General features: G+C 32.0%; 3 protein-coding genes across 6 annotated transcripts; 1 reads left to right on the top strand and 2 right to left on the bottom strand.

Moving 5' to 3' along the window:
* Nucleotides 1-7,127: 7,127 nt before the first annotated feature.
* Nucleotides 7,128-13,398, top strand: LOC7487274 (transcription factor bHLH155). 4 transcript variants are annotated; one of them, XM_024602957.2, is made up of 11 exons: nucleotides 7,128-7,980; nucleotides 8,691-8,897; nucleotides 9,175-9,268; nucleotides 9,352-9,393; nucleotides 9,630-9,689; nucleotides 10,114-11,025; nucleotides 11,101-11,274; nucleotides 11,370-11,471; nucleotides 12,696-12,842; nucleotides 12,921-13,046; nucleotides 13,134-13,398. In XM_024602957.2, exons 1-11 carry the CDS (start codon nucleotides 7,883-7,885, stop codon nucleotides 13,221-13,223), a joined length of 2,052 nt encoding a protein of 683 aa, XP_024458725.2. In that variant the 5' UTR covers nucleotides 7,128-7,882; the 3' UTR covers nucleotides 13,224-13,398. The 4 variants fall into 4 exon arrangements, with proteins under 4 accessions (XP_024458725.2, XP_024458727.2, XP_052309615.1 ...); XM_052453655.1 differs by having other exon boundaries at nucleotides 7,129-7,404; nucleotides 7,495-7,980; nucleotides 10,114-11,274; XM_002309048.4 differs by having other exon boundaries at nucleotides 7,129-7,980; nucleotides 10,114-11,274.
* A 1,929-nt stretch (nucleotides 13,399-15,327) lies between these two features.
* Nucleotides 15,328-18,861, bottom strand: LOC7487272 (tropinone reductase homolog). Its single transcript, XM_002308138.4, has 5 exons — nucleotides 18,700-18,861; nucleotides 18,364-18,571; nucleotides 18,061-18,277; nucleotides 17,841-17,974; nucleotides 15,328-16,864 (listed from the first exon to the last, which is right to left on the bottom strand). The coding sequence occupies exons 1-5, from the start codon at nucleotides 18,786-18,788 to the stop codon at nucleotides 16,685-16,687; spliced, it is 828 nt and encodes a 275-aa protein (XP_002308174.2). The 5' UTR covers nucleotides 18,789-18,861; the 3' UTR covers nucleotides 15,328-16,684.
* Nucleotides 18,862-23,902: 5,041 nt separating this feature from the next.
* LOC7487271 (tropinone reductase homolog) lies at nucleotides 23,903-26,228 on the bottom strand. The gene is made up of 5 exons (XM_002308137.4): nucleotides 25,931-26,228; nucleotides 25,634-25,841; nucleotides 24,732-24,948; nucleotides 24,526-24,638; nucleotides 23,903-24,364 (listed from the first exon to the last, which is right to left on the bottom strand). Exons 1-5 carry the CDS (start codon nucleotides 26,017-26,019, stop codon nucleotides 24,188-24,190), a joined length of 804 nt encoding a protein of 267 aa, XP_002308173.1. The 5' UTR covers nucleotides 26,020-26,228; the 3' UTR covers nucleotides 23,903-24,187.
* Nucleotides 26,229-27,500: the final 1,272 nt, after the last annotated feature.

Genomic DNA, 27,500 nt, shown 5'->3' with positions numbered 1-27,500 from the left:
AAAAAAAAAAAAAAAAACCACTCTGGGAATTAATAATTTCTTGCATTTGGGAAGATATATATAAAATCAATTGTGAATTATCTCCATAATTAGTGAACTTATATTTTTCAAGAAAAAAACCACTATCAACTTGTTTTTCAGCTTGAAAATTTTGTTTTTATGCAAGAATTATATATTCAAATTAATGTTACAAAGAGATATGAACATTAATTAAAAACTAAATTGAAAATATAAAAAATTAATACAAATTAGAAATAATTACAACGATCCTTCTATAGTTTAATTATTTTTTTTATCTTTATATTTTGAAAAATTACATTTTATATTTTCAGTTAATGAAAATTTTCAATTAAAATAAAATAATTAAATTACCCTCAAATATAAAATATATATAAAAAATTCACAAACAATAGATCACACGAGTCCTCTCTTCCTTCCCATCTCTCTTTATCTCCTTTTTGTTTCAACCCCAAATCAATTCAATTGAAACTTATGGAGAACTCCTAAATCTCCCAAATTGAAGACACTCACGCCGGTCAATTACCTCATTCTAGGTAGAGCCGGCGCCTCCACTACCTGGCTTGCAACCCCATTCTCTATCCATTGAATGTTTTAATTTCTACTTCCTCTAATCTAACTTTGAGTGTAGTCAATAACTTTAATGATCTCCCAAATTTGTAATGGATAATTTTAGTGTTCCACATTTGTAATGGGTATTATTTTATTGTTTGTTTAATATAAAATTATTCAAGAGATGAACTTAATTTGTAGTGGATATTTTTTTCATTGTCTGTATGATATGGAATTTTATAGGAGATCGATGGGCTTGATTTTGAGATTTTCATGCTTTTCTTTAATTGGTGTTAGCAATAAAATTGAGGTTATGGGTTAGATTTTATTCAGAGTTAGATTTTATGATCTAGTTTATGAGTTACGCCCCGTTTTGCTGGAAAATAGTTTTTTTTAGAAAGTGAATTCTGGAAAAATGAATTCCGATAAAGTGAATTATTTTTTGATATTTGATAGTGTAATGAAAAATAAGTTGGAAAATGCTTTCTAGTTGGAAAACACATTGTTAAATTATGCATTTGTTTTTTCTTATTTATGTATTCTTCAAGATCTAGGTACTTATATCATAGCAATTTTAATTGGAGAATTACCGACACCTCCTATAAGCATCCATATTTGAAAGAATTGTGAGTTCCTTTCCCCTTGGACAATTTGCATATACAAGCTGTGACTTGTTAAGAAGCTAATATGGAATAAGAAAATAGGGTAGAACTTTGAAAACTTGGGAAATTTTCATATACTTGAGAAATTGAGTTGTGGTTGATGGCAACCTCCATAAATATGTCCCCTTAATAAAATTTCTCTTTGATTAAGGTTTTTAATTGGATGGAAAAGTTGTAATATTCATTATAGGTTATTCAGTAATTAAATTAAATATAATAGTAAATGTGTAAATAATCCAGGAAAAATATATATGATATTGGTAAGATTTTTTGTTTCAAGTTGATTTCATGTTGATTTACACCTATGATGGTTTTTAGGTGTCCTGGAAAAAAGATAAGTTGAAAATTCAGTTTTTTGATAAAAAAACCATCAACCCCTTTTATTGGGCAATACAGATGATGTGTCGTCTAACTCTTTTTTAAAAAAAAAAACAAATTGAGCCATCCCATATACGAAAACAAATAAAAAGGCCTAGCCATGTGGGCCCTAACAAAATGAGCCAAACGGGCTATCTTGGCCTTTTAAAAAAATGATCTTTTTCCATTTTTCTAAATTAATGATTTTCTACATGTTTTTTTTATCAAAATCATTTTTTTATTTATATTTATATTAATAGCCCTTGTCTTTTTTATTTTGTTTAGAAAGCCTTTTTTAAATGATGATTATTTTTTGGTTATTTTGTATGCATTTAATTATTGAAGAGGTTTTCCTGATTCATGTATAATTTTTTTTTTATCTTTTGTATAGATGAATTTTATTTTTTAAATAAAAAATATTTATTTTCAGGTAATATTTCCAATATGTGTAGCCTTGCATAATCTTTTTTTCTCTTTCTATTGTATTTAATCAATTTAATGTGTGAATCTATTTCAATTATCATTTGATTGAATAAAAAATTATTTTAATAAAGAAATTTAGCAAAGACAACTGAGTAAATTTCTCATCCTATGAGATTAAATATCTTGATTTACACCTACCTTTCTACTTTTCCATTTTTATTTTTAGTTCTCATTTATGGCTTTGTAAGTTGGAATAAACCACTAAAATTTGATGAGGATGATGATGAAGGAGAAGACTTAGATGCTTTGATCTGTAATGTCCATGAGAAGAGAACAAAATTAGATGTGGTTCTAAAAGTGATTTTTGATTAAGCATATTATGAAGGATGTGCCTCACATGTACTTGGGGAGAATTTTAGAATTGATGGGGTTAAAGTTGATGTTATTGTGTTTAGCTTGTATTTCAGGAGACTAGATGAAAAAGAAATAATCAGTAATAAAATTGTGAATTAGAATTTATTTATAATCCCTTCTTTCGAAAAAAAAATGATCTTGTGCTTGTTATTTTTCTTATGCTTTTTCAGTATGCATTGGTTGGTATCAAAACCTAATGAATCATAGTAGTTATTTGCATGTTATTCACTAGAATAAACATGGCTAGAAGACATAACATAATAGAACATACTATTGTACGAGAGGATGAAGATGTTTCTCAATGTTCTGGAATTGGTTATAGAAGATATACAAAGATAAATTGTAGAATTGAAAAGAGGTGTTAATGAGCTAGTGATAAAAGATATGTAGAGGTAGATTGTAAATTAACTTGTCAGTTGACAGAGATAAAGAGCCCGATGGATTGTGAGAAGAGTGATCACGGATCCTTGATTAATAATTTTGAGAACTCATTTCATATGCATGAGTAGAGAAAATAATTTCTTGGTCGAGAAGAAGATGATGTTGAAATAGAAAGTTTTGATGATTGTAGTTTCTTTATGGATTAGAATCAACAACTAAAACTTGATAAGGATGATGATGAATGAGAAGATTTAGATGCAAAATTCTTCATCTATAATGTCCATGAGAAGGGAACAAAATTAGATGCAGTTCTAAAAGTGATTTTTGATTAAACATATTATGAAGGATGTGCCTTACATGTACTTGAGGATAATTTTAGAATTGATGGGGTCAAAGTTGATATTATTGTAATTCAAATAAAAATTGTGAAGCAGATTTTCAAACCTCCTCCTAAGATTAAGATTGAATATGTTGTTAGGGAGGCTGATCATGTTGTTAATAGATATGATATTTCTAATGAAAAAGCTGGGCATGTAAAGGGTTGGAAACTATTAACTGAACATCCATGAGATCGATGCAAAAATAATTTAAGCTTAATGATGAGTTCTTTCCAACTTGAGGAAATTGATGCAGAAGAGTTTTTAGGAAAAGATTATTTTTCTTAGTTATTATTATCTCCAACTTAAGAAAAATTAAATATTTTGCTTATTAATTTTGTTTTTCCTAGTCTGTTTAGGATTTTTATTGATTTTCCTTTATTTTTAGGTTTCCTAGTTTGTTTAGGTTAGTTTTTGGATTGATTTAAAGAGTTGTAAACCTTATAAAGAGATAAACTACCTGAACACAAAATGTTTAATAGTATAGTTTAAAATTAGTGTTTCTATTTGATTCATTTTTTTATATCATAACCTTATGTTTTTGTGCTTGTTATCTTTCCTGTATTGTTCCGGCATTTAGTATTAATTAAAGCTTTGCATCAGGTATTATTTTAAAAGAGATTTTATATACTAAAGCTTTCTTCCCATCAACTTTTAAATAAACTATCTAGTCTAAATTAATTAATGCATTTATAAACAATTTTTTTTCTCAAAAAATAATAATTTTTGAATGATAGCATGGAGAAAACACCTTCTCACTAACTAGTTAACTAGATGAAGCTTCGTACGATAAGATAATTAAATCATACCATCATAGATGGTCCATGCACTGTTTCAATTTTGTTTGGTGTAATCCTTCCATCTCCAACCGTAGCAAGGGAAGTGAGTCTATTTATTATTTAATGAGGTAAATTGAGAGAAAATATTAAAGATGTATATGAGTATGTGATATAATTATTTTTTTAAATGATTGTTATTTATAAATATATTAAAATAATATATTTTTTTAAAAAATTATTTTTTATATTAACATATCAAAACAATCTAAAAATATATAAAAAATAATTTTAAATAAAAAAATTCAAATTTTACCCTATTCCAATAAAATGCAATACCAAACAAGTGGCTAAGTACGTACAATAAGGAAATCTATTAACCAAATTAGAAACTAGTCGATTCAAAGTTTAAGGAGTAATAACATCATCAGTGACATTACCATTAATTAATTTCTTGTCTAAGATAGTTTCAACCATCAAGCAAAACAAATTAGGATGTAGAATATCCATCCATCCATCCATCCAAATCACGGGGAATAAAATAACATATATATATTTGAGTTAATATATAATTGTAAAATCTCGGTTTTCCAAAGTCTAATCTACAATGGTAGGGTCAAATATGTGCTCGAAGTTAGACTTTTTGTACATAAAACTGATAATAATCTTAGAAAAGAAAAAGGGACTTCTTCCATTCAGCTGCTAACACGAAACCGATGATGAGTGGAGGTTTGGCACCAAAGTAAAACTTGCTCCCATATGCCCTACGTGGGTCATCAAGAAGGCAAAGCTGTCTTGGCATCGAACTCCCTCAATAAATAATTATGAGATGAAATTTCTGTATAGTTTCTCTCAATATTAAAACTGTAAATTAATTTCTCTGTTAGATTTTATTTGCACTATTATATATTGCTTAACAAAGTGATTTGATTCAAATTACCATTTGTTCTTGAGCAAATACTATATATTATAAAATTTACCAAACAAAATAATATTCTCATCTTCAAACACCCAAATTATTGCGAGATCGTCAAGCATGATTAGTTAAGGTGGCTACCGGTATATATGACAGAATAAAGCACAAGATTTGACTCACATCAACCCCCTAATTTTTTATTGAATCAAGCCTGGTTTATTTATTTATTTTTTCTTTTGTGAATATTAAACACTATATTTAGCACATAATAAATTAAATCCTATCGAAACAGACTAAAATTCTCATCTTCAAACACCCACATTCTTGTGAGATATATAGCCGAACATAGTTTGCTAAGGTGGTTACCTTTATAATAGAATAAAACACAATCATGTAAATAAACATAGCTTAATTAATGATTATGTATTTGATAACTTCTTTCAATAAACTAAGCTCTAATCTTAATTATTATGTATTTAATTATTATATAACGAGAAAAAAAACTAATGAATTATGTATTTCAAGACCTAACAAATCTTGCAATGAAAGAATATATAATGAAAATAAAACACAATATTAGAGAGTTCCCGATCACCCATATATCATATGCATGTTTTTTGGATAATCATATATATATATATATATATGTATATATATATATGCTTGTATATTTGATTAACATGGATGTCCGGATCAACTTGCGTATATCTCAACTAATTTCATGGGTCTTAAAATTAACGATTATATAAACTTCTAGTGATCATTATATTAGCAAATGTATATTATATTTTAGTCTTGATGAAGATGTCTGAAGTACGGTAAGAGTTTTACAGATTAAACATTTAACCTAACTATAATTAAATATTTGTCTGAAGTACGGCCGGATTTAGTATTTTTACTAAATTTTTTTTATTTAGTTTGAGGTTATTGAAGGGTCAAGCACAACTGCTACCCCATAAAAGTTAAGTCAAGAAAGTAATTCCTCTCCAGAGGGACATATTGGCTCTTCGGAAATCCTAGCTATATCCTAAAATAACATGATACTATTTTTTTATTTTATTTTATTTTATTGCGATTTTGACATTTTACAAACCAAGTATCGTTTGACATCTCAAATTCTAGATTCATATTTTCTCCAATAGCTGGATCGTAGAGTAGTTTGATTGATCTGGTCCAGCTTTTGAGATCATCACTTCAAGTTCTCAAATGGTAATGTCATAATAAATAATTTTTTCTTGTGATTTTTGCGATACTCTAACCTATTTATGATTTAGTTTATCTATGCTGGAGTTGTATATTTAATTTAATGTGCAAGAGAGCTAGTACAACACGATACCAATACCACATATATTATATATGTACAATCGATGGAAGTTAACAAATAACTTTTATTATTATTATTATTAATGAGGTCGATCATCTTTTCATTATTTTTAGAATAAATATTTTTATTTTATTATTTTTATTAATTTTTAACATTTTCTAGATTTTAAAAAATTACAAATGAGTACAATGTCCGATCTAATAAAACGAGTATAATTTTTTATCCAATCATTAAATTAAACTAAAATTTTATTACATTGTTCTAAAAACATAAATAGGATTGCTACCCTATCAATTGTTTTGTTTTGTTTTGTTTTTAAGCTCAAATTAGGTTATAAACTAGTGTTGGTAGGTTTTGAGTTTTTATTTATTTAGAATTAAATTAAAACTTTTAATTTAATTATAATTATACTAATTATGATTTCACTTACAATATGAATACATAATAAATTTTGAAGCATGTTGTTGCTTCATAGTTAATGAGTCCACATCAAGTATACATATGATATGACAAAAAAAATTGAAACATAACAATATTTGAATTTTGAAAAGCTCAAACTAGATCGAAACAAACTATTTTATTGATGAATTAGTTGTTCAACCGTTAACTTCCCTAATCCTCCTTATTAATATTATTATTAGGGTTAAGTATTAATTAGTTCCTAATAAATAAATAAATAAATTCTTTTGATTTTATATTTTTATGTTTTAGTTCTTTTACCTATTCTATATATTTTTTTAGAAATAGAATAAAAGGGAGCAAGCGAGATAGAAATTAAAAAATATTATTATTATTGCATTTTGTCTGCAAAGAATCCATCCATCCTAGCGGTGGGCCTGGAATCCTCACGTATCCAAAGTAAATAAATTCCGACATCGTGGATAAATGTAATGTAGAAAAGCAGAGGGGGAGGGGGACACAAACAAAAGTGACGATGTAACCAGTTACCGGTGGCGGGGGTAGTAAGTAGTAAACACTCTATTTAAAGTCAGCTTTAATGGAGGCAACACACTTCATTCATTGCTTTTGTTTCGAGTGGAAAAGCATTACATAAAAAAAGCATTTTGCCCTCCCATGTCTCTCTCTCTCTCCGTCTCCACCCAACACCATTATGGAATCCACCGAATTTGAACCTCTCTAACTCTTCTCTCTGATTCTCCAATTCTGTCGTCTTCTCCTGCCCTTATACATAAGCAAATATCTGGTAACCAATCAGCTGATCTTTCGTTGTTTTATTTTTTTTTGGGCAGTGGATCTTGCTTCAGCCCTGCTTCTTCCATTCCTTCAATTTCAGGCAATTTGAAGAACCAGAGAGTGTTGCTTTCGTTTGATTGCAGTAAATTTCATGGAATACTGGAACAGAAAAACTGTTGAAATCAAGCCCATCTCTTTATTTTGTGCTGTTTGAGTGTTGTGATTATAACAAATTGCGTAAGAAAGAGTTCGTAATTGGGAGCGAGGGAGGGAGAGAAAGGGGGTTAAGGTTTAATGTTAGAAATGAGATTTTTACTACTTAATTCGACAGGGCCACCGATAAAACGAAGAGCAGGTTTGAGGATAAAACAAGCCGGACGAGGGTCTTATCGGGGCAGTTAGTGAAGGGTTTTAGGGATAGAAATAATTATTTGGCTAGAAATTGTTGTATGTAGTAAAGATTTGTGTTTTTGTCGAAAAGTCAACAGATGGGAACTACTGATCTGAGACAGCTGTTGGAGAGTCTTTGCAATAATTCAGACTGGAAATATGCTGTTCTTTGGAAGATGAGATATGGGAGCCCAATGTAAGTTGTTCTTGCCAAACCCATTTTCTTCATCAGATGTTTTATTTGACTATATGTTGTTTTAATTCTATGGCTGTTTTTTCTGTTCTTGAATTTATGGGTTATAATTTGTTGTAAAACTGTAAGATAAATCTGTAAATATCTTCTTGTTTCTCTTTTAATATATTAGAAACGGTTAACATGAATTTGATGTTTTGATGGATTTCAATTATGTGACTGGTTGGAAGGACTTTGTTGACAGATGCAGAATCAAATGTTTGAACTAGAATGAATTACCATTGAGTATTTTCTAATAGCTCGGCAGTTGGTTCGTGGATGCATATATGGCTACGATGTTTTAATTCATGCCTGCTAAACAGAACATTTCTAAGAGCTGTCCCATCATATTTGGGTTGATCTTTTGGAATGTTTTCTTTTGGTTTCTACAGTCAGGGTATCCTCGGGCCAACTTTGGTTCAAGGAGACTAAGTCCCTCCTTAGTCAGGTTTTAGGCAGGCCTTCTACATGGTGTATTCATGAGAAATTTCTTAAGGAAACGTGTTTCCGCTGTAAAATCCCTGGTTATTAATTGCTCCACAATCTTGCCATAATAAATTTTACTGGAATAGACACGCATGTTTGATTCTATGTCTGCCTATGTATATAGTCTAGTATCATTTGAAACATAACAACTGATTACGTGAAGTTAAATATCTTCATTTCTGTGTCAGGATTTTGACTTGGGAAGATGGATATTTTGATTGCCCAAAACCACGAGAACCTTTGCAAACTATATCCTCAGATGTTTACTGCAATGGTGGGAATGATCTAGCTTCTTCCCTCCGCGATGCGAGTGCGTCTAATGCTAACTTTGGGGGACATCAAATCGAACTTGTCGTGGCTGATATGTTGCACCTTCAGTATCCCTTAGGAGAGGGGTATAATCCCATGCTTGACTTATCTAATTCAATATAACATGCTTCTTTTTTTTTCCCTCTCTGTTTTTCTAAACTCGTTTCATTAGACCCTTTGCAATTATGTACTTCACGAATCTAAAATTAGAGGGCTGTATAATTTTTCTGTTGTTTACTTCTTCCATTCTCATATATTTACTTAAAAGATAATTTGCGACTTAAAAAACGAGGTTTTATCTGATGCATGTCATTGAAAAGTTTGAAAAGAGCATAATTGATTTTGGATCCCAAAATTTTTCAGGGTTGTTGGTGAAGTGGCATATACAGGGGACCATTTCTGGCTTTCGTTCAACAATATTTTTTCTTGTGAAATGAGCAAGAATTTAGTTCCTGAGGTGAGATAGATTATCAAAATAACCAAATTTGTTTATATTCAGAAAATAACAGAACCTAAAAAATGAATTCTTTCCACTGGCAGTTTCCAGAAGAATGGCTACTTCAGTTTGCATCAGGTATCAAGGTAATTTAATTCTGAATTCTATTAACAATAGATCATCATATTCAGTTTGTTGATTCCTCCATATTTATGTGTGTGCGCTCGTGTGCGCGTGTTACAGAGAGAGAGAGAGAGAGAGAGAGAGAGAGAGATTTTGGTACTGCTTATGCATGCTGGAAGTTGGTTGTGAACATTTAAAATTTATCATAGTCCCCCTTCAAATGGATAATGTCAGTTGTGAATATGTGATTCATGTGCAGACTATTTTGCTGGTGCCTGTACTTCCACATGGAGTTTTGCAGCTTGGATCATTTGACGAGGTATGTGTTTTTTTTTATCTTTATTGCACTCATATTCTGTTGAGGCAGTTTACTATTTGAATTTGGTTACTATAAAGGTGTGAAAAGTTATTTTTACCTGCCATCATTATGCACTAGAAATGGACAATTGGACATGGTAATTATTGTTAGGCAGTTTCTACAGTTGTGGATAACCTGTCAAGTTATTCAAATGGATTTAATTGTGTAATTTATTAATCTGCTTATGATATCATTTTTCTCCCTATAAAAAATAATGGATGCCGGATCCTGGATGTCAGAATGAGGTCATCAGTGTCCCATGTGAATGTATACATGTATGCATGCATGATAGTGGGTATCTGCGAGCTTGTGTGTGTTCAAAGCATGCATCTGCCTTGCTTTGTTTCATCTCCTGTAAGGATTTATTTTCCTCTCCTGTTCTCAGGTTGCTGAAGATATTCAAATAGTTGCCTATATTAAAGGTAGATTCAATGATCTTCACAGTACTAGAGAAAATGCAGTTCCTCTCACTTTAAAGAGGGAGTTTAAAGCTCAGTCTACATTAATCTCTTGTCCTGTTGAGCAATTAAATGCAACTTCAGCTATTTCCATTAGCCAAGTGAAAAGTGAAGATTCAAATTATTCAATACCTGTCAATAGTGTCAAGCTACATAAAGATGAGCAACCAGAAGTTTTCAAATGTGAAAGCAAAAATAATAGTCTATCGCCTATCTTTGCTGATGTGTCCCCTCCAAGTGAATCTCTAAGTGCCAGCCAACCGGGGATGGTTGAGAGTAAGATATTTGAACTCTCTTATCTGATGGATGAATTGCAAGCATATTCTGACTGTAATGAGTACAATGTGGGATGGTTTGGAGAACCCTTGGATGGGATGATGAATACTTATCCTACTGCAGATATGGTAGAGCAGTCATCTGGAGGCATGGATGCCAATGATGTCTATCATAAAAATAGACAGAGTTTTCTTAGCTTTCCCAAAGGCAGTGAGTTGCATAAAGTACTTGGACCACCTTTTTTGAGCCAGACCAATGAAAAGACATGGGAACCATCTTTATTGGTGGAGGATAGTTGCAAGAGCTCAAATTTCATCTTCAGCGAAGATCACAGTGCAAGAATTGAGCCTTCTTTGTTTGCTAGAGAAGGTGAGGTTGAGTTTCTGCTGGAACCAGTGGCTGGCAATTCATATAGTAGTTCAGATAATGCGTCTTCTAACAGATCCCATAGTTTGAAGTCATCTGAAATGTTGTCAGGACACCTTCTTGCTACTTCTCAAAACCAATTTCAAACAAGAACCTTGGTGGGGGATGATTTGGCACCATGGAACCATCTAGCATCTGTATGTATTTCTGGAAGTGGAAATACTGATACTACAGCTGCTTTAGATAGCATGATGAGTACAATTTTTGACCAGGAACAACAGGAAAAGGATCAAAGTTACAAGCACCCTTGGAAAGGCCAGAAGATGTCAAATGTGGCCAGAAGAAGGGCCAGACCCGGTGAAAACCAAAAGCCAAGGCCAAGGGATAGGCAGCTGATCCAGGACCGGGTAAAGGAGCTGAGGGAGCTTGTCCCAAATGGTTCAAAGGTGAGGTTTCTTGGGTTTCTGTGTACTTCAGAGTCATCTCACATGTTTTTCATATTCTGTATATAAGTTTGCTTGGTGTGGTGTGGTAAATGCAGTGTAGCATTGATGGCCTCTTGGATCAAACCATAAAGCACATGCAGTATTTAAGAAGTGTGACTGACCAGGCCGAGAAATTGAGGCAGTGGGTGCATCAAGAGGTATGTGAAGTCACTTCAGGTCTCATAGATGCTTCATGTCGATCAGTCTCTTGGCAATGCTTTGGTTTTGCCAGTCAAATTACTTGCACCAATTAGTACCATTAAATGTGCTATTTTGTCTTCTTTTTTTTTTATTGTGGAGAAAACCATTAGATGTGTTATTAAGCTGTAATCAACTTGAGAATAATTGGTGGTCAAGGAGTTTTGTTCCATTCTTTGACTTTCTGAATTCAATCCTTGGAGCTAGCATTCGAGGAATTTATTCACCTAGAAGCACCAGATCGATGTGGGAAGTGTTTAAAATTACCTGGGAAGATGATTTAGTATTGGTTGATGTGCAAGCTGGCTTAAGGATACTCTTGGCAGTCAAACTAAAAGAAAAGAAAAAACTTGGGACATTCATAAGATAGCATCCTACTGCTGCAAGCTTAGTTGGTCAACATTGTAAATGAGAATGATTTAAGTTTTCTCATCCCAGAAAATAGGGAAAAGGAAAATCGCAGAGCAATAGATCTTACACTTGATCCAAATTGGTCTAGTCATATTCAGTGTAGATGAAATATTATTAATGGTGTTCTTTTATTTTACGGACAGCATTGGCTACATACTCAAAATTACTTAGAGAAAAGTTGTTCAGAGACCAGGAGAGAGATTTCCTGGATTTGGAAAAATTGATGCTGATCTAGAGCATGGTCTTTCAAAGTCGGTAGAAGTTCGAAGTTCAAATGAGCAAATGGCTCCGATTAGAGGTGCAGAAAGCCTCAAACACCCATTTATGCACGTCACAGCTGTGTATTGTAATCGAGTTAGGTCATAAGTAGGCAATGCACAATTTCTTTTTAGGTATTCAATAGATTAAACTTAATTAACCCATACCTAGAATGTCAGCTACGAGCATCCATTGAAATCTATTGACAATATGATGCATCCCATGGACCTGATCCTTGTTCGACTAGGTCAGGTCTTGTTGGACCAGGATGAGTATTTCACTATAGTTTGTGCAAAATAACAAAGGCCAGTGAAGTCTGATGACAGTGCATGATGAGGAAGCAGTTAGTTTGGGTCCGAACTCGGTTGAAAAAAAATGAAAATTAATATCAAACGCAACATATTATGCTAACAGGGCAAAACAGCTATTAATAAAAAAGAGAACTCACTGCAGTGATTAGGTTACTCTGTATTGTGTAACTGAAATTCACTATGATTGAACTGACATGCGTACAGGTTGCTGATCGCAAGAACTGCAGATTGTCTGAAACCAATGTGAATATCCAAAGTGGGAAAAGCTGGGCCTTTGAATTTGGAAATGATCTACAGATATGTCCTATTGTTGTGGAAGACCTTGCATACCCAGGACACCTCCTCATAGAGGTAGGTCCTGCAATTTTAAATTTTCTAACGGAAATGTTGTATGCTTTACAAGGATTTGCTAACTAGCATCTGCTGCAGATGCTTTGCAATGATCGTGGCGTTTTCTTGGAGATAGCCCAGGTGATCCGCAGTCTAGATTTGACCATCCTGAAGGGCGTGATGGAAAGTCGATTAAGTAACACATGGGCTCATTTCATTGTTGAGGTAATTGGATTCTAATAGAATCATTCCTGACATCATGTGCATTTGTAACAATTGCCAACATATTTAAACATCTGCAAATGTACTCAGGCTTGCAAAGGTTTCCATAGACTGGACATATTCTGGCCGCTGATGCAGCTTTTGCAGAGGAAAAGGAGTTCTATATCTGGCAAGATTTGATGCATCCTCGGCCCGTTAGATGAGATTTTATTAGAAAACCTGGATATGAGGGGCAGTTGTGTTTCTCATCAAACTAAATGTCCTTTTTTTTTTAAAATACGTAATTCGAACTGCTGTTGTATTATTACAAGGAGTGATGGTTTGTGTACAAATGAAGAGAGCTTGTTCTTGCAAATGTAATGCTTCGTTAGAGCTGAATTAATTCTGAGAAAGGGGAACGTAGAAGCATGCTCGCATGTTATGTACATTGTACATGAAACGTAAAATGTCACGTATATTCAAAGCAAACTTGCTTAGAAAAGGAAAGTTACAATAAAGGAAAATGATCCAGGCAAAGGAACCTAGCAAAAACTGCCAACTTTCCACTTGTTTCAACAAACCTAGGATCTCAGGGGTGTTTCAGCTAGCAATAATGTGAGCCACCAGCCACATGCAACACTTTTTGGTCGACAACCTTCGATGGGAATTTAAGAAGGAATGTTACGATCCATTGAATCACCCACGCCAAGCTGTACGTAACCAATATAACAAATTTCTACGATGTTAGCTAAAGGTATGCATATAGCACCGCAATTTCTATCACGAAACACAGAACAGTAGTACCTGGCCATGCTTGTTCCATCCCCAGGAAAATACTTGGCCATCCTCTTCGAAATCACCGAGAGCGAGACAGAGAGAGAGAGAGCAGAGTCAGCTCGTGCTTCAGAGCGTAAAAACAAGCTCATGATATATGCATACAGCTACAAACAATAGGCCATGCTGGTTTCATTGTTGCATCATCATGGAACTTTATCAGATAAAGGATTCCTCCAATTCAAGTGAAAAGAATAGGAAAAAGCACTATCAATGCTTTTCTGATGGAACTGTGTGGCTACATCTATAAGCTCCTACCAATCACATGAATGTCTTTCACTAATTACGTGCCAGTTTACTAGATAGAATTTCTAGTGCGGTTGCTTTCTAATAAAAATCTTAATCCCCTCATCAGCATAGAGCACTGTCAAAATAAACCGGAAAAGAGCTGAAAAAGGAACTCTCGTGGACGATTCCAATATTGACTTGTACCTGTTAGAATAGCACTGTGTCGAGCTCCACATGAAACCATCTTCGCCTGCTTACTCTCCAGACATGGAGCATCCAAAAGTCTTGGTATACTCTGAGATAGACTTGCAAATGCCTCAGTTGCTAATGAATTTCTTTCAATTGAATTAGTCAATACGTAAACTGTGTAGATGATCACAAACAAAACACTACTCAAGCAAGTTTGTTAACAGCAGCATAAAACTGCAATGTCAGTTGTATACCTCACCCTGGTCAGATCCAGTTCCCAGTTGTGCAAACTGATTCCCACTAAATGCATATACACGACCATCAATGGCGATGCACAAAGTGTGCCATAGGCCACATGAATGAATGTGTTTGGAAAAGTAAAAATGGGTGAATATTGGTTAGTTTTAGGATAGATAACACGGTTAAGACTTGAATTAAAGAAATTGAAAATTTTAAGGCCACCCATGCTTAGGGATTTTTGGGGGTTATAATATTTGGAGGAAATGCTAAATTATGCATATTGTTTATAGTTTGGGATGTATATGACTTGTTACAGGGTTAAATTAGGGAAATGAAAAACCAAAAATGGAGAAATTGAATTGTTTTGTGGCCGGCCATCTTGGGAAATTAGGAAATTGAGTAAATGTATTTAATTTTGGTATTTTAATGATGTTAAGACATGTTTAGGTTTGATTAAAAATGAGTAAATGTAGATTTCTAGTAGAAATTACATGTTATGGTTATGTGTGGTAATATAAAAAATAATATAATTATGTAAATTGGTAATTGAGACGATGTTATTATGTTTAAAATTGAATGTCATGATGATAGAATGTATTTTATTTGGATAATAATAATATGCTATAGTTGTAAAGTGTATTAGGATGTTAAGATGTTGATTAATTTTTTGGAATGTTTTTAAATTAAATATTAGTTATAAATAAATTAAGTGGTTTGTTGTTTTATTTATTGATACATATTTGCAAGTAATAAAATTTTTGTTTGTCTTTTGTATATGAGAGGTACCACTAATTTTTTTAAAATAGGATATAACGATAATGTTATTATTTTTTTATACTTAATTTCTTTAGATGATAAAGAGAAGGTCATTGGACAATAATACAAACATGAGGGGTGTTGGTTCTTTTAGCAACACTTCTGATGACCATGAGCTGCTAGTTGCCGATCATGACTAGGCACCTTGGGCACATGAACTCTTTCTCGACGCAAGCTCGTCGAGTGCGAGGATGACTCGCAGAGGGAGTGCCCTTTTTTAATAGGATGTATATATTGGGAAGTAAATTGCTCAATGGAAACTTGACCACAACATGTAAATTGTTTTTCTTTCTTGCACGAAAAAAAAACAACAATGAATAATTTCTTAATAATTAATTTCAATAAATGAATGAAATTTTAGATTTACAAATATGAAGGCTACTCGCATGATGAAATCATTGATGAAAATGTCTTTCTTTTAATGGAGTTAGGTTTCTAAAAATCTTGAATAGAAGCATATGATTGATGCTTGGTTTAAAAAGTTCGAGGTTAGTATATACATAAATATTTTTTTTTAGTTTTTAATTCAGTTAGTTATTTTAATTTTAACAAACTAATTATTTTATGAAATTGATGTGTAAAGAAACATTTTATAAAAAAATTCATATTTTATGAAAAACTAGGAGCAAATAAGTCTTTTAACGAATAAAAATAATAATAAAAACAAAAAGTATGCACATGCCAACAAGTGGCCACTGTCTGCCCTGTTTTTTATTTGTTTATTTTTTTAATTTTATCCTTCAATATTTTATTTAAGTTATTTTTCTTTATCTAATTTTGATCCTTGTTTTTTTAATTGTTCTTCTTTTATCATTTTCTTAGTTTTGTTTTTCTATTTTACAAGGATAAAAATTGATATTGGTTAAAAAATAGCCTTTTTACATGTTTACTATCACAAGACGTATAAATCTACAGTTTAGTCCTTCAGTTTTGATTTTTTAATTTTAGTCTTTATTTAATATTATATTAACTATTAACTACTTTAGTCTACATTAAAATAGCATATATATCTATATTTTAATTTTTCACTTTAGTCTTTATTTAATATTAACTACTTTTTTATAGTTTATTAGTTCCTTCAATTTTCATTATATTTCATTAAACATATTTATTAATTTTTCAATTCACAATTAAAATTTTTTATGATAAAAGAAATACATTCACAATACCAACATATTCTTCTCTTACACTGAAAAATAATTTGAAATCCCGCACCCAGCTTTGTGCGAGTTATTATTACACATTTTTTTAAGAACAACAACACCAAGTCGACCAACAACATAAAACAGTGTTTTTTTTTTAACAAAAACAACACCAACAACATAAAAGACTGTCCTCTGTTATCCAGAAGATGGTCAAAAACCATTAGCAGTATATCCACCATTGGCGGTATATCCACCGTCAACAGAAATAATCTGCCCTGTGATATACGCGGCAGTAGGGAGGCACAGAAATGCCACTAGAGATGATATCTCACTAGCCTCCCCTAAGCGGCTGATGGGAGTTTGAGCGACAATCCGACTCATACCAGCTCGCTGCCATGGGCAAAAAAAACACTGATGTTATGGGATCATATAACAGTACTTGAAATTGAAAGACTAATAAATGGATTCAAGCTTCTTTGAATTTCAAGTGTTTGAGAATTGGTTCTTCAATTAAAAAGTTGAAATTGTCTTCGTGTGATTTTGGTCCATTTAAAATTATATTTTTCTATTAGATTTTATGGGGTTGTGTCCATTAAATAATGGATTTTTGTCCGTGAAACTCACAAATTGATCTATTAACTTTTTTTTAACCTTTAAATGAATTTGAAATTTGAGCATAAAACAAAAAAAAATAAAAATATATGTATAAAATCCATGAAATATAAAAACAACAAGATTTTTTCCATAAAAATTGAAAAAATATATATTTAAAAAGTGACACAAAACATCCATGTAAAATAAAAAAATAAAATTTCCCATAAAAACTTAAAAAGAATTATAATTTCTCCATATAAATAAAATATTCATCATTTTTGTTTTTGGAGTTTTACAGTTTTTATGGAAAAAAAAACTTAATTATTATTTTTCATGAATAATTCTTAGTGCTTTTTAAATATCTTTCTGTTTCAAAAATCAAATTCATGTCTTTCACATGCGAAAATCCGTTAATAAATGGATGGAAGCCTACAAAATCTAATAGAAGAATACAGTTTCAAATGGATCAAAGTTACAGGAGGTCAATTCCCGACTCTTCTAGTTGAGAACATATTCTCAAATAACTTAAATGGATCAAAAGTTTCGATCAATTTATACAAATTCAAATATTTTTATATGCAGACATGAAATTTTCAATAAGAAAATTGTGCAGCCAAAAGCTTAAATTGTACAAGTTTGAGTAAAAATCCAAGCATGTAGAGAGGTTTAATTCTTGAACTAAATTTGCAGCACAAGCAACACAAAAATTTCAGACACATTAGAAACTTTAGGGAACTCTGGGGGAAACCTATGCAGAACACAAACTAATTACCTGTTCACTTGGACTTTTAGCAAGACTAGCATCCAAAAGAGGAGTTTTGATGATCCATGGTGACACTGCATTAGCTCGGATTTTGTCATGTGCCCACTCACACGCTAAGCTCTTGGTCAACTGATTAAGTGCTCCTGGAATTAAACTACAACCTTCTGAGAAAGAAAAAAATAAAATTTTGACATGAGAACTGCAGCAGATACATAGAGATCCTCCTCACCTTTAGACGCTCCATAGAAGGAAAGTGTAGGTAAGGCTACAACAGCGGCAACAGAGGAAATAAACACAATGCTTCCATTTCCTGATGCTTTTAAAAGAGGGTGTGCAAGCTGACAAAGGTGATAAGAAGCCTCAACATTTGTACCCAAAGTATATGCCATATCCTCTGCAGTGACTTTTGTGCTATTCTTGCTTACAACTGCTGCAGCGTTGTTCACCTAAGCAATATTTATGAAGATTTGTTAATTTTCAATATCAAAATCAAATTAGAGACAGCCTCAAATTGGTGGGGAGAAGAACATACAAGGATATTAAGTTTTCCTTGAAAGGTAGATGAGACTTTCTCTATTAGTTTGTCTCTTTGGGTTCGGCATGAGACATCACATACTGATCCAGTCACCCTGAAACCTTTGCTTTCCCATTCTCTTATGCATTCATCAAGCTTTGTCTCGTTACGAGAACAAGTGTGGACTGCAGCTCCAAACCCTGCTAGCTCTTCTACTATTGCAAACCTGTACAACTCACGGACAACAGAAGAAGAAGAACGTTCAAGTCTCTGTTTAGTAAAGCGTTGGTGTACGCGCGTGGTAAGAAGAAAATTTGAAGAAAAAAGGAAAAAGAAAAGGCTAGCATCATCAACCCTATGCCTCGTGTTCCGCCAGTGACAAGAGCAGTCATTCCTTTGAGAGACCATCTGCTTTCTCTGCTGCTGACCTCTGCTTCTGCCATGCTTATTTTCGCAGTTTCGTGAAACTAGTAGGATGAATATCGTTTTTATAAGCCAATGAAGCTGCTTTGTCAGCTGCCAAGCTTACTTGTAATTTAATTTGTAGAGAAAAAAAATGCTTTCTTGTATTAGAAGCTATCCTAGTCAAGAACTTCTGAATTTACACGACATAAATTATTGGTGAATGCCAATCGATTACGCACGCCACGCCATCTTTATCAGTATCAATTGCATGCATGATAGAGCGACCAAGATTTCTTTACAGCAATTTTATTAGTCCTCCTGTGTATGGTGGTTGGGCCGTCTTTAACTATCATTCTTTTACAGCATTAATCTTGGAAGACATTTCTTCATGTACCGAGCATGGTTCGAATTTTTTAATTCAATTTTAATGTCTTTGGCAGTAGAAGTCTTCTTTTGCAGTGAAGATACACAAGCAAGAATAATGCCTTCTTATTTTAATGGCGTTATTTCGGACTACTAGGACGTAAAAGTCAAGTCCTCCAATTTGTGTTTTTGTCTCTCCCTGCAGACAATTTAATGGAATACGACATCGATCACGGACTTCTTTGCCAATTTGTGAAACCCAATTCAAGCCCCCTACTTTTTTTTTTTATTGTGCTTAAGATAGACATTTTGTGAAATCGTGGATTCATTGGGTGTTTTAGTTTTCCTCTCGTAAATCTAGCAAGGGAGAAGAACAAATTATACTATATTTTTGTTAAGGAACTTATATACAATTTCTGTATTTTAATTAAAACAATTTACTATAGTTTCAATTGGATTTGTATCCTTAAGTTTTATCAAAATGAATTCGTATCCTTGAGTTTTATTAACATTAAGAAAAATGAGATTAAGAGAGAAAAGGGAGGGAAAGGATGAAGAAGGGAGAGAGAGGGAAAATAAATTAATATCTCCTATGTGTATTTGTATTTGTGCTATATTATTTATAAGGATATACTTTTTTTTTTATCTTATTTAGATTTTGAATTGATGAAAGATGCAAACTATATATAATTCTATTTCATAATATTGATTTTTAATTTAATGTTTGAATATTCTATGATACATCAGTGAAATCAATCTCAATATATAAAAAAACTATGTCAGCATAACTATTAAGGATGAAATAGTAAAAAAATAAAGTTAAATAACTGAATTGGGAAAAATCGAAGGAACTAAGGCCCCGTTTGTTTGCTGGAAAGTAGTTTCCTTTTGGAAAGTGAATTCTGGGAAAGTGAATTCCGGGAAAGTATTTTCTGATATTTGGTAGTGTAATGGAAAATAAGTTGAAAAACACTTTTCAGTGTTTGGTTCTGTCATGGAAAATGAGCTGGAAAATAACTTATTAATGTTTTATTTTTCTCAAGTTTATTAAAATAATGAGGAACAAATCTTACAAATTAAAAAGTTGAATGAGAATGAAATTGAAAAAAAATATAATTTCATAAATTATCTCAAATAAAATAAATAATAATCAAAATAATAGAGATCAAATCTAAAAAATTAAAAAAAATGAAAGGTGAATAAATTAAAATAATAATAATTAACATTTCATAAATTATTTCAAATAAAATAAGTGACAATAAAAAAAATGAGGACCAAATTTGATAGATAAAAAATTTCAATAAAAAAAAAAGATAAGAAAAAAGCAAATAGCAATTATAAAAATAAGGAACAAAATTAATATAAAAATTAAATTTTAAGAGATGAAATTGAAAAATAAATATTCAAAACAAATTATATATAGCAATCAAAAGTTTGAGGATCAAATTTGATATAATCAGCAAATAATAATATTTCTAAATTTTTCACAACTTCCGGAAAGTGTTTTCCGTCCAAATTTTCCAGGAAAACACTTTCCTGAAAACCAAGCCAAATTTTTCTTTGACTGGAAAATGTTTTCCGTTGACCAACTTTTCTAATGGCAAACAAACATAAGAAAGTTTGGAAAATGGTTTCCCGGAAACCACTTTTCAAAAAACAAACCAAACCTAAAAAAAACCTATGAAAATATGACACAAGTAATTGTCCAAGTAAAAGTCATAGTGTAATAAGAAAATTTGTCATGGCTAGCGCTAAAACCAATGGACTCAACCTCCACTATTCAAAGACACTGCACCATAAAATTTCTCCTTGAAGAACACCAGTACTGTCCATGGCTTTGGCATCTTATCTTGTTCTAATTATTGCGCAAACTTTTTCGAGCAACTACTTCACAACATAATCAAGCAAATAAGATCCTTAAGAACATGATCAAGCAAAGATCATCAATTTAGGGGAAGTGATTAGTGACCATTATTATCTACGGTTGCTCTACTCAAGATTATTTTCACACCTTGCTTGATTTGGCTTCATATATTGTTCTTAATTTGTGTTATTTATATTACAACATGTAATTAATTAGAGAGAGAGAGAGAGAGAGAGAGAGAGAGAGAGACTGGCTACTTCACACAAGTTTTTTAATGCCATGAGGCTAGTGGAATATAGATGCAGAAGAACCACCGTTTGACACTATCAATAATTGCACTTAATTATTGTTTATTTGATTTAGACCCTTTTATTGGAATCGTTTTAACGTAATATTTTGCAGAGTCGAGCTACACATGGTTAGTTTAGAAATAATGCAAAATCTACTATTTCCTCGTTGCCAGATTGGCTTGCTCAAGAATGCAATCTTTTGATGAGGATTTGGCGTGATTCTCATTTAAATAAACAACCCTAGCTAATAAATAGATATGTTGGAGAATAATACAAATCATATCTTGAAACTTTACCTAATAGCTTAAATTATCGGGTTGAGATGATTCTTTAATATGGTATCAGAGCTTTGATGACCAAGCGGTCACGAGTTCAAACATTTATTTGATAAAAATTAAGAACAAGGTAGTGTGAGCCTGTGTAAGTTTCAAGCCCAAAGAGCTTTCATTTAAGAGAGTGTGTTGGAGAATAATATAAATCATATATTGAGATTTTACCTAACAACTTGAGCTATTAGCGTAATTAATTAAGATTAGAGACGAACTACATGTAAAAAGATTAAAAATAAAAATAAATCATCATCAATCTTATGATAACTAGAAATCCTAACTGGTTGTTTGACAAGATATTAAAAAAATAAACCATCATCTAATTTTGAATTTTTAAACCTCCTTAACCAATTTTTGATCATTTTTAGGATGCTCTGACATCCTCTTTTCACTGTTATATTTTTTAATATTATTTTTTTTTTATATTTTTTTAAAGAGAGAAAAAATATGAATTGAAGAATAACCCAAAAATAGGTTACGACAAGATGTAAAAGAAAATAGCAAGTTCCTTACTAGGATCTTTATCTACTAATCAACCACATTATATTCACTATACTTCATAAATTTGAGAAACTATTTCGTCTCTTTGTCTTCCATTGGTTTTACACTTCTACTACTATAGGTTGTGTGATCAACCCTTTTCTTTTCTCTATTTGTTTTTCCAACTTTTTTAAAAAGTAACACTGTCACTTTATTTTAAGCCACTCATATCTTTTATTTTTACCATAGAAGGTTGTGTGATTAAAGAATAATAGCTAGTGTGGAAATGTTATCTAGAATCACAGGACAATGCTTGATAACTATCATAAGTATGAGACATAAACTTCTTGAAAATCAGCTTGGTTGTCTACTTTTGCAAGATTAATACCAATAAAGAGCTAACTCAACCTTTTTAGTATCTATAATATTATTACTCTTGTGTTTTTTTTTTACCCTTTTCAAATTTGAGAGCACCAAGCACTAACAAAGTCTTAAACTCCTGGTGGAACTCTTTGTAGTCATTAATATCATGCCCTTAACCTTGGTGAAACCTGCAAAAATATTCTATATGCAATAGACGTTGTGTTGCCTTTAGACTGTTTAGATACCATGTGACCTTTAACATATCAAACAAGGATACCATTAAAAATCTCAAAGCTACTTCATCTTGGTCAACCATCACATCCTCAAATGATAAAAAAAACAAGAGTAAAAATTTGGGACAAGATTGTTATTCATGTTAGGAGAATTTTCATCTCTTTCAAAAGCTATCCAACTATGCTTGATTAATAAATTGACCCATCTCTTAAACGTATTAGACATCTTAATGTTATGACATATCACCCTCGGGTGGTAATTATTGTTCTAGGATTAAGGTAAAAATAACATTTAAGGGGGGTGAATTTTAGGTGTTTTACTAATAATAACAATTATTGCAATTAACTCAATTAAACATAATTAAGACAATTAACTAACAATATAATTAAAGTGGTTAAAGTAAAGAGTATAAGGATAGAAATGACAAACTCGATTTTTAACGTGGTTCGGCAAGCCTATATCCACAGTTCAAGTACTAAACCGATCTTAAGTGTTGTATTATTTACTAATACAAGCCAAAGATTGCAATGTCCTTGAAGGATCCTTACTAAACCCCTTTTCACCACTTGAAGAAATACTCTCTTTAAGATTTTTCACCTCGGTGATGTACCTCACCATTGATCAAGAGTTGTCCACTTAAACTCTTAAAGGATTATAATTTATTTGAAATGTAACAACATTCTCTCAAAAAGTAGATAATACAATTGAAGCTTATATACATATAGTTCACTCAATAACACTTATAATGTATGAAGGTGTTTAAGTGTAGTGAGTGTGAGAATTTATATTCTTGAGCAAGAATATGAAGGTTTTAATGCACAAATATAAGTATGACTTAAGATTAATGATTTGAAGTTGTTTTTGCTCTTAAAATATCTTGTGTGCGTGTGTGTATATTTGATCTTTATATGTAATTCTGCAATTAGACAAGTTATATATGTGTTTCTAGCAGAAACTAGTTGTTTTAATAACTCATTAATGAAATTACAAATGGTTTTATTTGTTGATGATATGACATAATCACCGATAAAAGGATGTTGGTAAAAAATTTTGTTTAGCATGCTTTTTCCATTTATAAATCTGTTTGTGATGCTATCAGTAAATGTTTTCTCAACTAAATTAGTGTTTAACTACCAACAGAACATTCTATCAGTAATATGCAAAAATCTGGTTGTGTAACTTCTAGAGATCTCAAATTTGTTTAGTGTGAAGTATTTATAGCTACAGCGTTGACAATAGAAAACATTTTGTTTAATCATTCAACAATGAGAACTGTGGCAGATATTCTTACATGATTCAACAGAATTATCGAATACACTTTGACTTGACAAACACTGTCTATCATGTTATTCAGAACATGAGAGGATCTCAATATGAAAGAAAGATGGAAAAAGAGCGCCCCCCCTCCCTTTTTTTTTTTGTGTTTAACAGAGGACTTAAAGTTTGGGACACCTCATAAGGACTGGTTTTGAGTATGCGATCGAGGCAGCTAGTTTGAATCAGAAATGAGTTGGCTAAAAAGCCTTGGCTGTAAGCCCCCCATCAACACAAATAACTTGCCCATTGATATACGAAGCAGTAGGAAGGCAGAGGAATACCACCAGTGATGAAACCTCATTAGGCTCTCCAATACGGCTGATCGGAATTCTAGAGAACATGTCGCTATATGCCTCTCCAACGTCAGGATCGGCCTACAGTAAATTAAAATACAAGTTAAACCTGTGTAATACAAGCTTGGAAGGCATGTGTTTCTGAAAGTGACTAATTTAAGGAAGCCTGCAAAACTGAATAATCTATTGATGCTTAAGGTGTTCTAACATAAATCATGTACACATGAGGGGAGAAATAGTACAGATTGATCTTGTCCAACCGTGGTTCTGATACCTCCTGGTGCAACAGTATTTGTGCGAATATTGTCCTTTGCCCATTCACATGCTAAATTCCTTGTCAATTGGTTGATTGCTCCTGAAAATTTTGTTGATTTTTGCTATTGAAAACCAGCAATCTGTATATGGGAGAAATTGTTCAAATTTAAGCCATCCGACGTAGGAAGCATACCTTTTGTCGCTGAATATACTGATAGCATAGGTAAAGCTACGATGCCAGCAACAGAGGAAATGAACACAATATTTCCGTTTCCTGATGCTTTCAGAAGTGGATGTGCAAGTTGACAAAGATGGTAAGGAGACTGAAGATTGGTATTCATTATGAATGAATAGTCTTCAAGAGTATAATCTAAAGATTTTCGGAGTATGGCTGTAGCAGCATTGTTCACCTAATCATTCAGAGAACGATATTGTTACAAGCACGGGAAAATTTAGAATGGTACATGGAAAATTAGAGAAGAAAAAAAGAAGATGAAGAAGATCTGGTATAACAAGATTCCGAAACTTTGTGTCCAATTTTTTGACAAAATCAAATTACAAACCCACAGATCAGAAATAAAATCATGTAAACCTTTTAGCCTGGAACCATTTTATCTTGTTTTTAGATCATCGATAACCTTCAGAATTGACACGAGTATGCAAGATTATTTCCTGCTCATGTCTGGTCCTTCAACTTAAAACTTTTGGTAACTGTAGTCATCAGTATTCACTATGGTCTTACTATGACAAAGACGCAGTAAAGTTGCATGGTAGGAAGCAGAAAATGACCTTGATGAGTCACGAACAACCCTAAATTAAGAGAATATCTTCGGTACGTCAAAAACACTTTAACCATCCACAGTCTAGTATAAATCAAATTTTAATTAACCATGTTAACTTGTCATGTCTCATGTCTCAAGAAACATGAGAGTACTCATTGGTTATGCACCTCCCACCAAGCTTGGCCTCCAGATATTTGGTAAGTTTTCTTCTTTTTTCTCTCTCACATAGGAGATGCTCGAATTTAAAACCTTACTGAAAATTGAGTATAATATGATTGAAAAATATGGAATAGCTGGTGGACAGTGAACTTACAAGGATATTGAGCTTCCCATCGAAAGCAGAGGTGACGGAACCAATCAGCTTCTGTCTGTCGTCTTGGGAACTGAGGTCACAAACCGAGCCCCTGACATTAAACCCTTTAATTTCCCATTCTTTTATCCTCTCATTGAGCTCTTTCTCGTTGCGTGAGCAAGTATACACTCTTGCCCCAAATCCTGCCAGTTCTTCTACAATCGCAAATCTGATTCATCAAAAACAGTAATCAGCTATCTAAGGATTGATACAGGAAATAATTAAAAAGGGCAGAGATAAGTTAGAAAGAGAACTAACCCAATGCCTCTGGTTCCACCAGTGACTAGTGCGGTCATACCCTTGAGAGACCACCTTTGCTCCCTGCAACCCATCTCTGTTTCTGCCATGATTTTTTTTGTCTACCAGTATTTCTACTTTGTTGCTCCAACGTAAGATAAAACAAAACGATGAAAATGAATAAACAAAGGAAACGTGAATCCCTAGATGAGGAGAGATGATTTACAAGCAATTACACAAGTATGATGTTTAGTGCTTTGCGTTATTTATGGTGAGGGCACATGTCGCCAAAATACTACTGGCCGGCTTCTGCAACAGAGACACAAACTAGAACAGTGCGACAATATTTGCATTTAAAAACTATTATCTTCTACTCAAACCAACTAGCAAGTGCCACGTGTGATTATGAAGTACCAGTTTCGGCGCAATGATCCCCATCAGTATTAGGCTACTGATTTTGAACAAAATAATACAACTAGTTTAGTTTATTCCTCGTGCTGCATTGCGATATTGAGTTTTTCTTTTTTTTCCACACAAAAAAAGGTGCGGGTATTGTAAGCTTTTTTATTATAAAGATTTTTTTTTAAAAAAATTTGTTTTAATTAACATAATTTAAATAAATTATGGGTTAATGAGAATTTAATTTTAAAGAATTTTTGATTTTTTTAAATTTAATTTTTGATTTATGATGGCTAATCAAATATTGATAATGGTGAGAATTAATTCTTATTAATTCTTCAACTTTTTAACTTCTAAAATTTATTATAAAAATGGTGAAGGAAAATTTTTCAACTTGAATTTTTCATATTTTACACGCTCTCTTCACCTCTTTTTTAGCATTTTTCTTTTTATTTTTATGCTTAGATTTTTCTTCCAAATCTAGAGCTTATGTTTTTTTTTTTAGAGATATTTGAGTTTCATATTTTTTAATTCATAGACTTATTTAAAAGTGAATATAAGCCACAATGATATTGTTAAAATCTTAAGAGATATATTGTAAACATCTTAGTTATATAAGTGAGGAGCAATAAAATTTTAAAAACATACGATTTATTATTGACAACAACAAAGCTCTCATTACTTTAAAATTTTTCAACAAGTAAATACCCTTATTTGTTTTAATTTAAGCATAAGTATTTTTATTATTAATATGCATGATAGTACTTTGAATTAATATCAATTGCAAATTTGATTATATGGTTAGAGGGTGTTTGAGAGTGTGGTAGCGGTTGTTTTTCAAAATGTTTTTCGTTCGGAAAAGTATCAAAATAATATTTTTTTTATTTTTTTTAAATTTATTTTTGACATCAACACATCAAAACGATCCAAAAACTTTTAAAAAATTAATTTGAAGCAAAAAAAAATCAAATTTTAACAAAAATCAGGTTGAAACTCACTCCCGAACACCTATGCTAGTATTTTTTTTTTGAAAGCATGTTTCCTGTTAGTTACGCTTTTACTTGCTTATAATTTTAAATATGTATAAACTTTAGGTTTTTATTGGACATCTTTTGTTTAGCATGACCTTATAATGATAATCTAAATATCTTTCCTCACTAGTGTAACATACATACATACATACATACATACA

The sequence above is a fragment of the Populus trichocarpa genome, chromosome 6, assembly GCF_000002775.5.
Source record: "Populus trichocarpa isolate Nisqually-1 chromosome 6, P.trichocarpa_v4.1, whole genome shotgun sequence".
Classification (NCBI taxonomy): domain Eukaryota; kingdom Viridiplantae; phylum Streptophyta; class Magnoliopsida; order Malpighiales; family Salicaceae; genus Populus; species Populus trichocarpa.
This window is presented reverse-complemented; position numbering and strand designations above follow the sequence as displayed.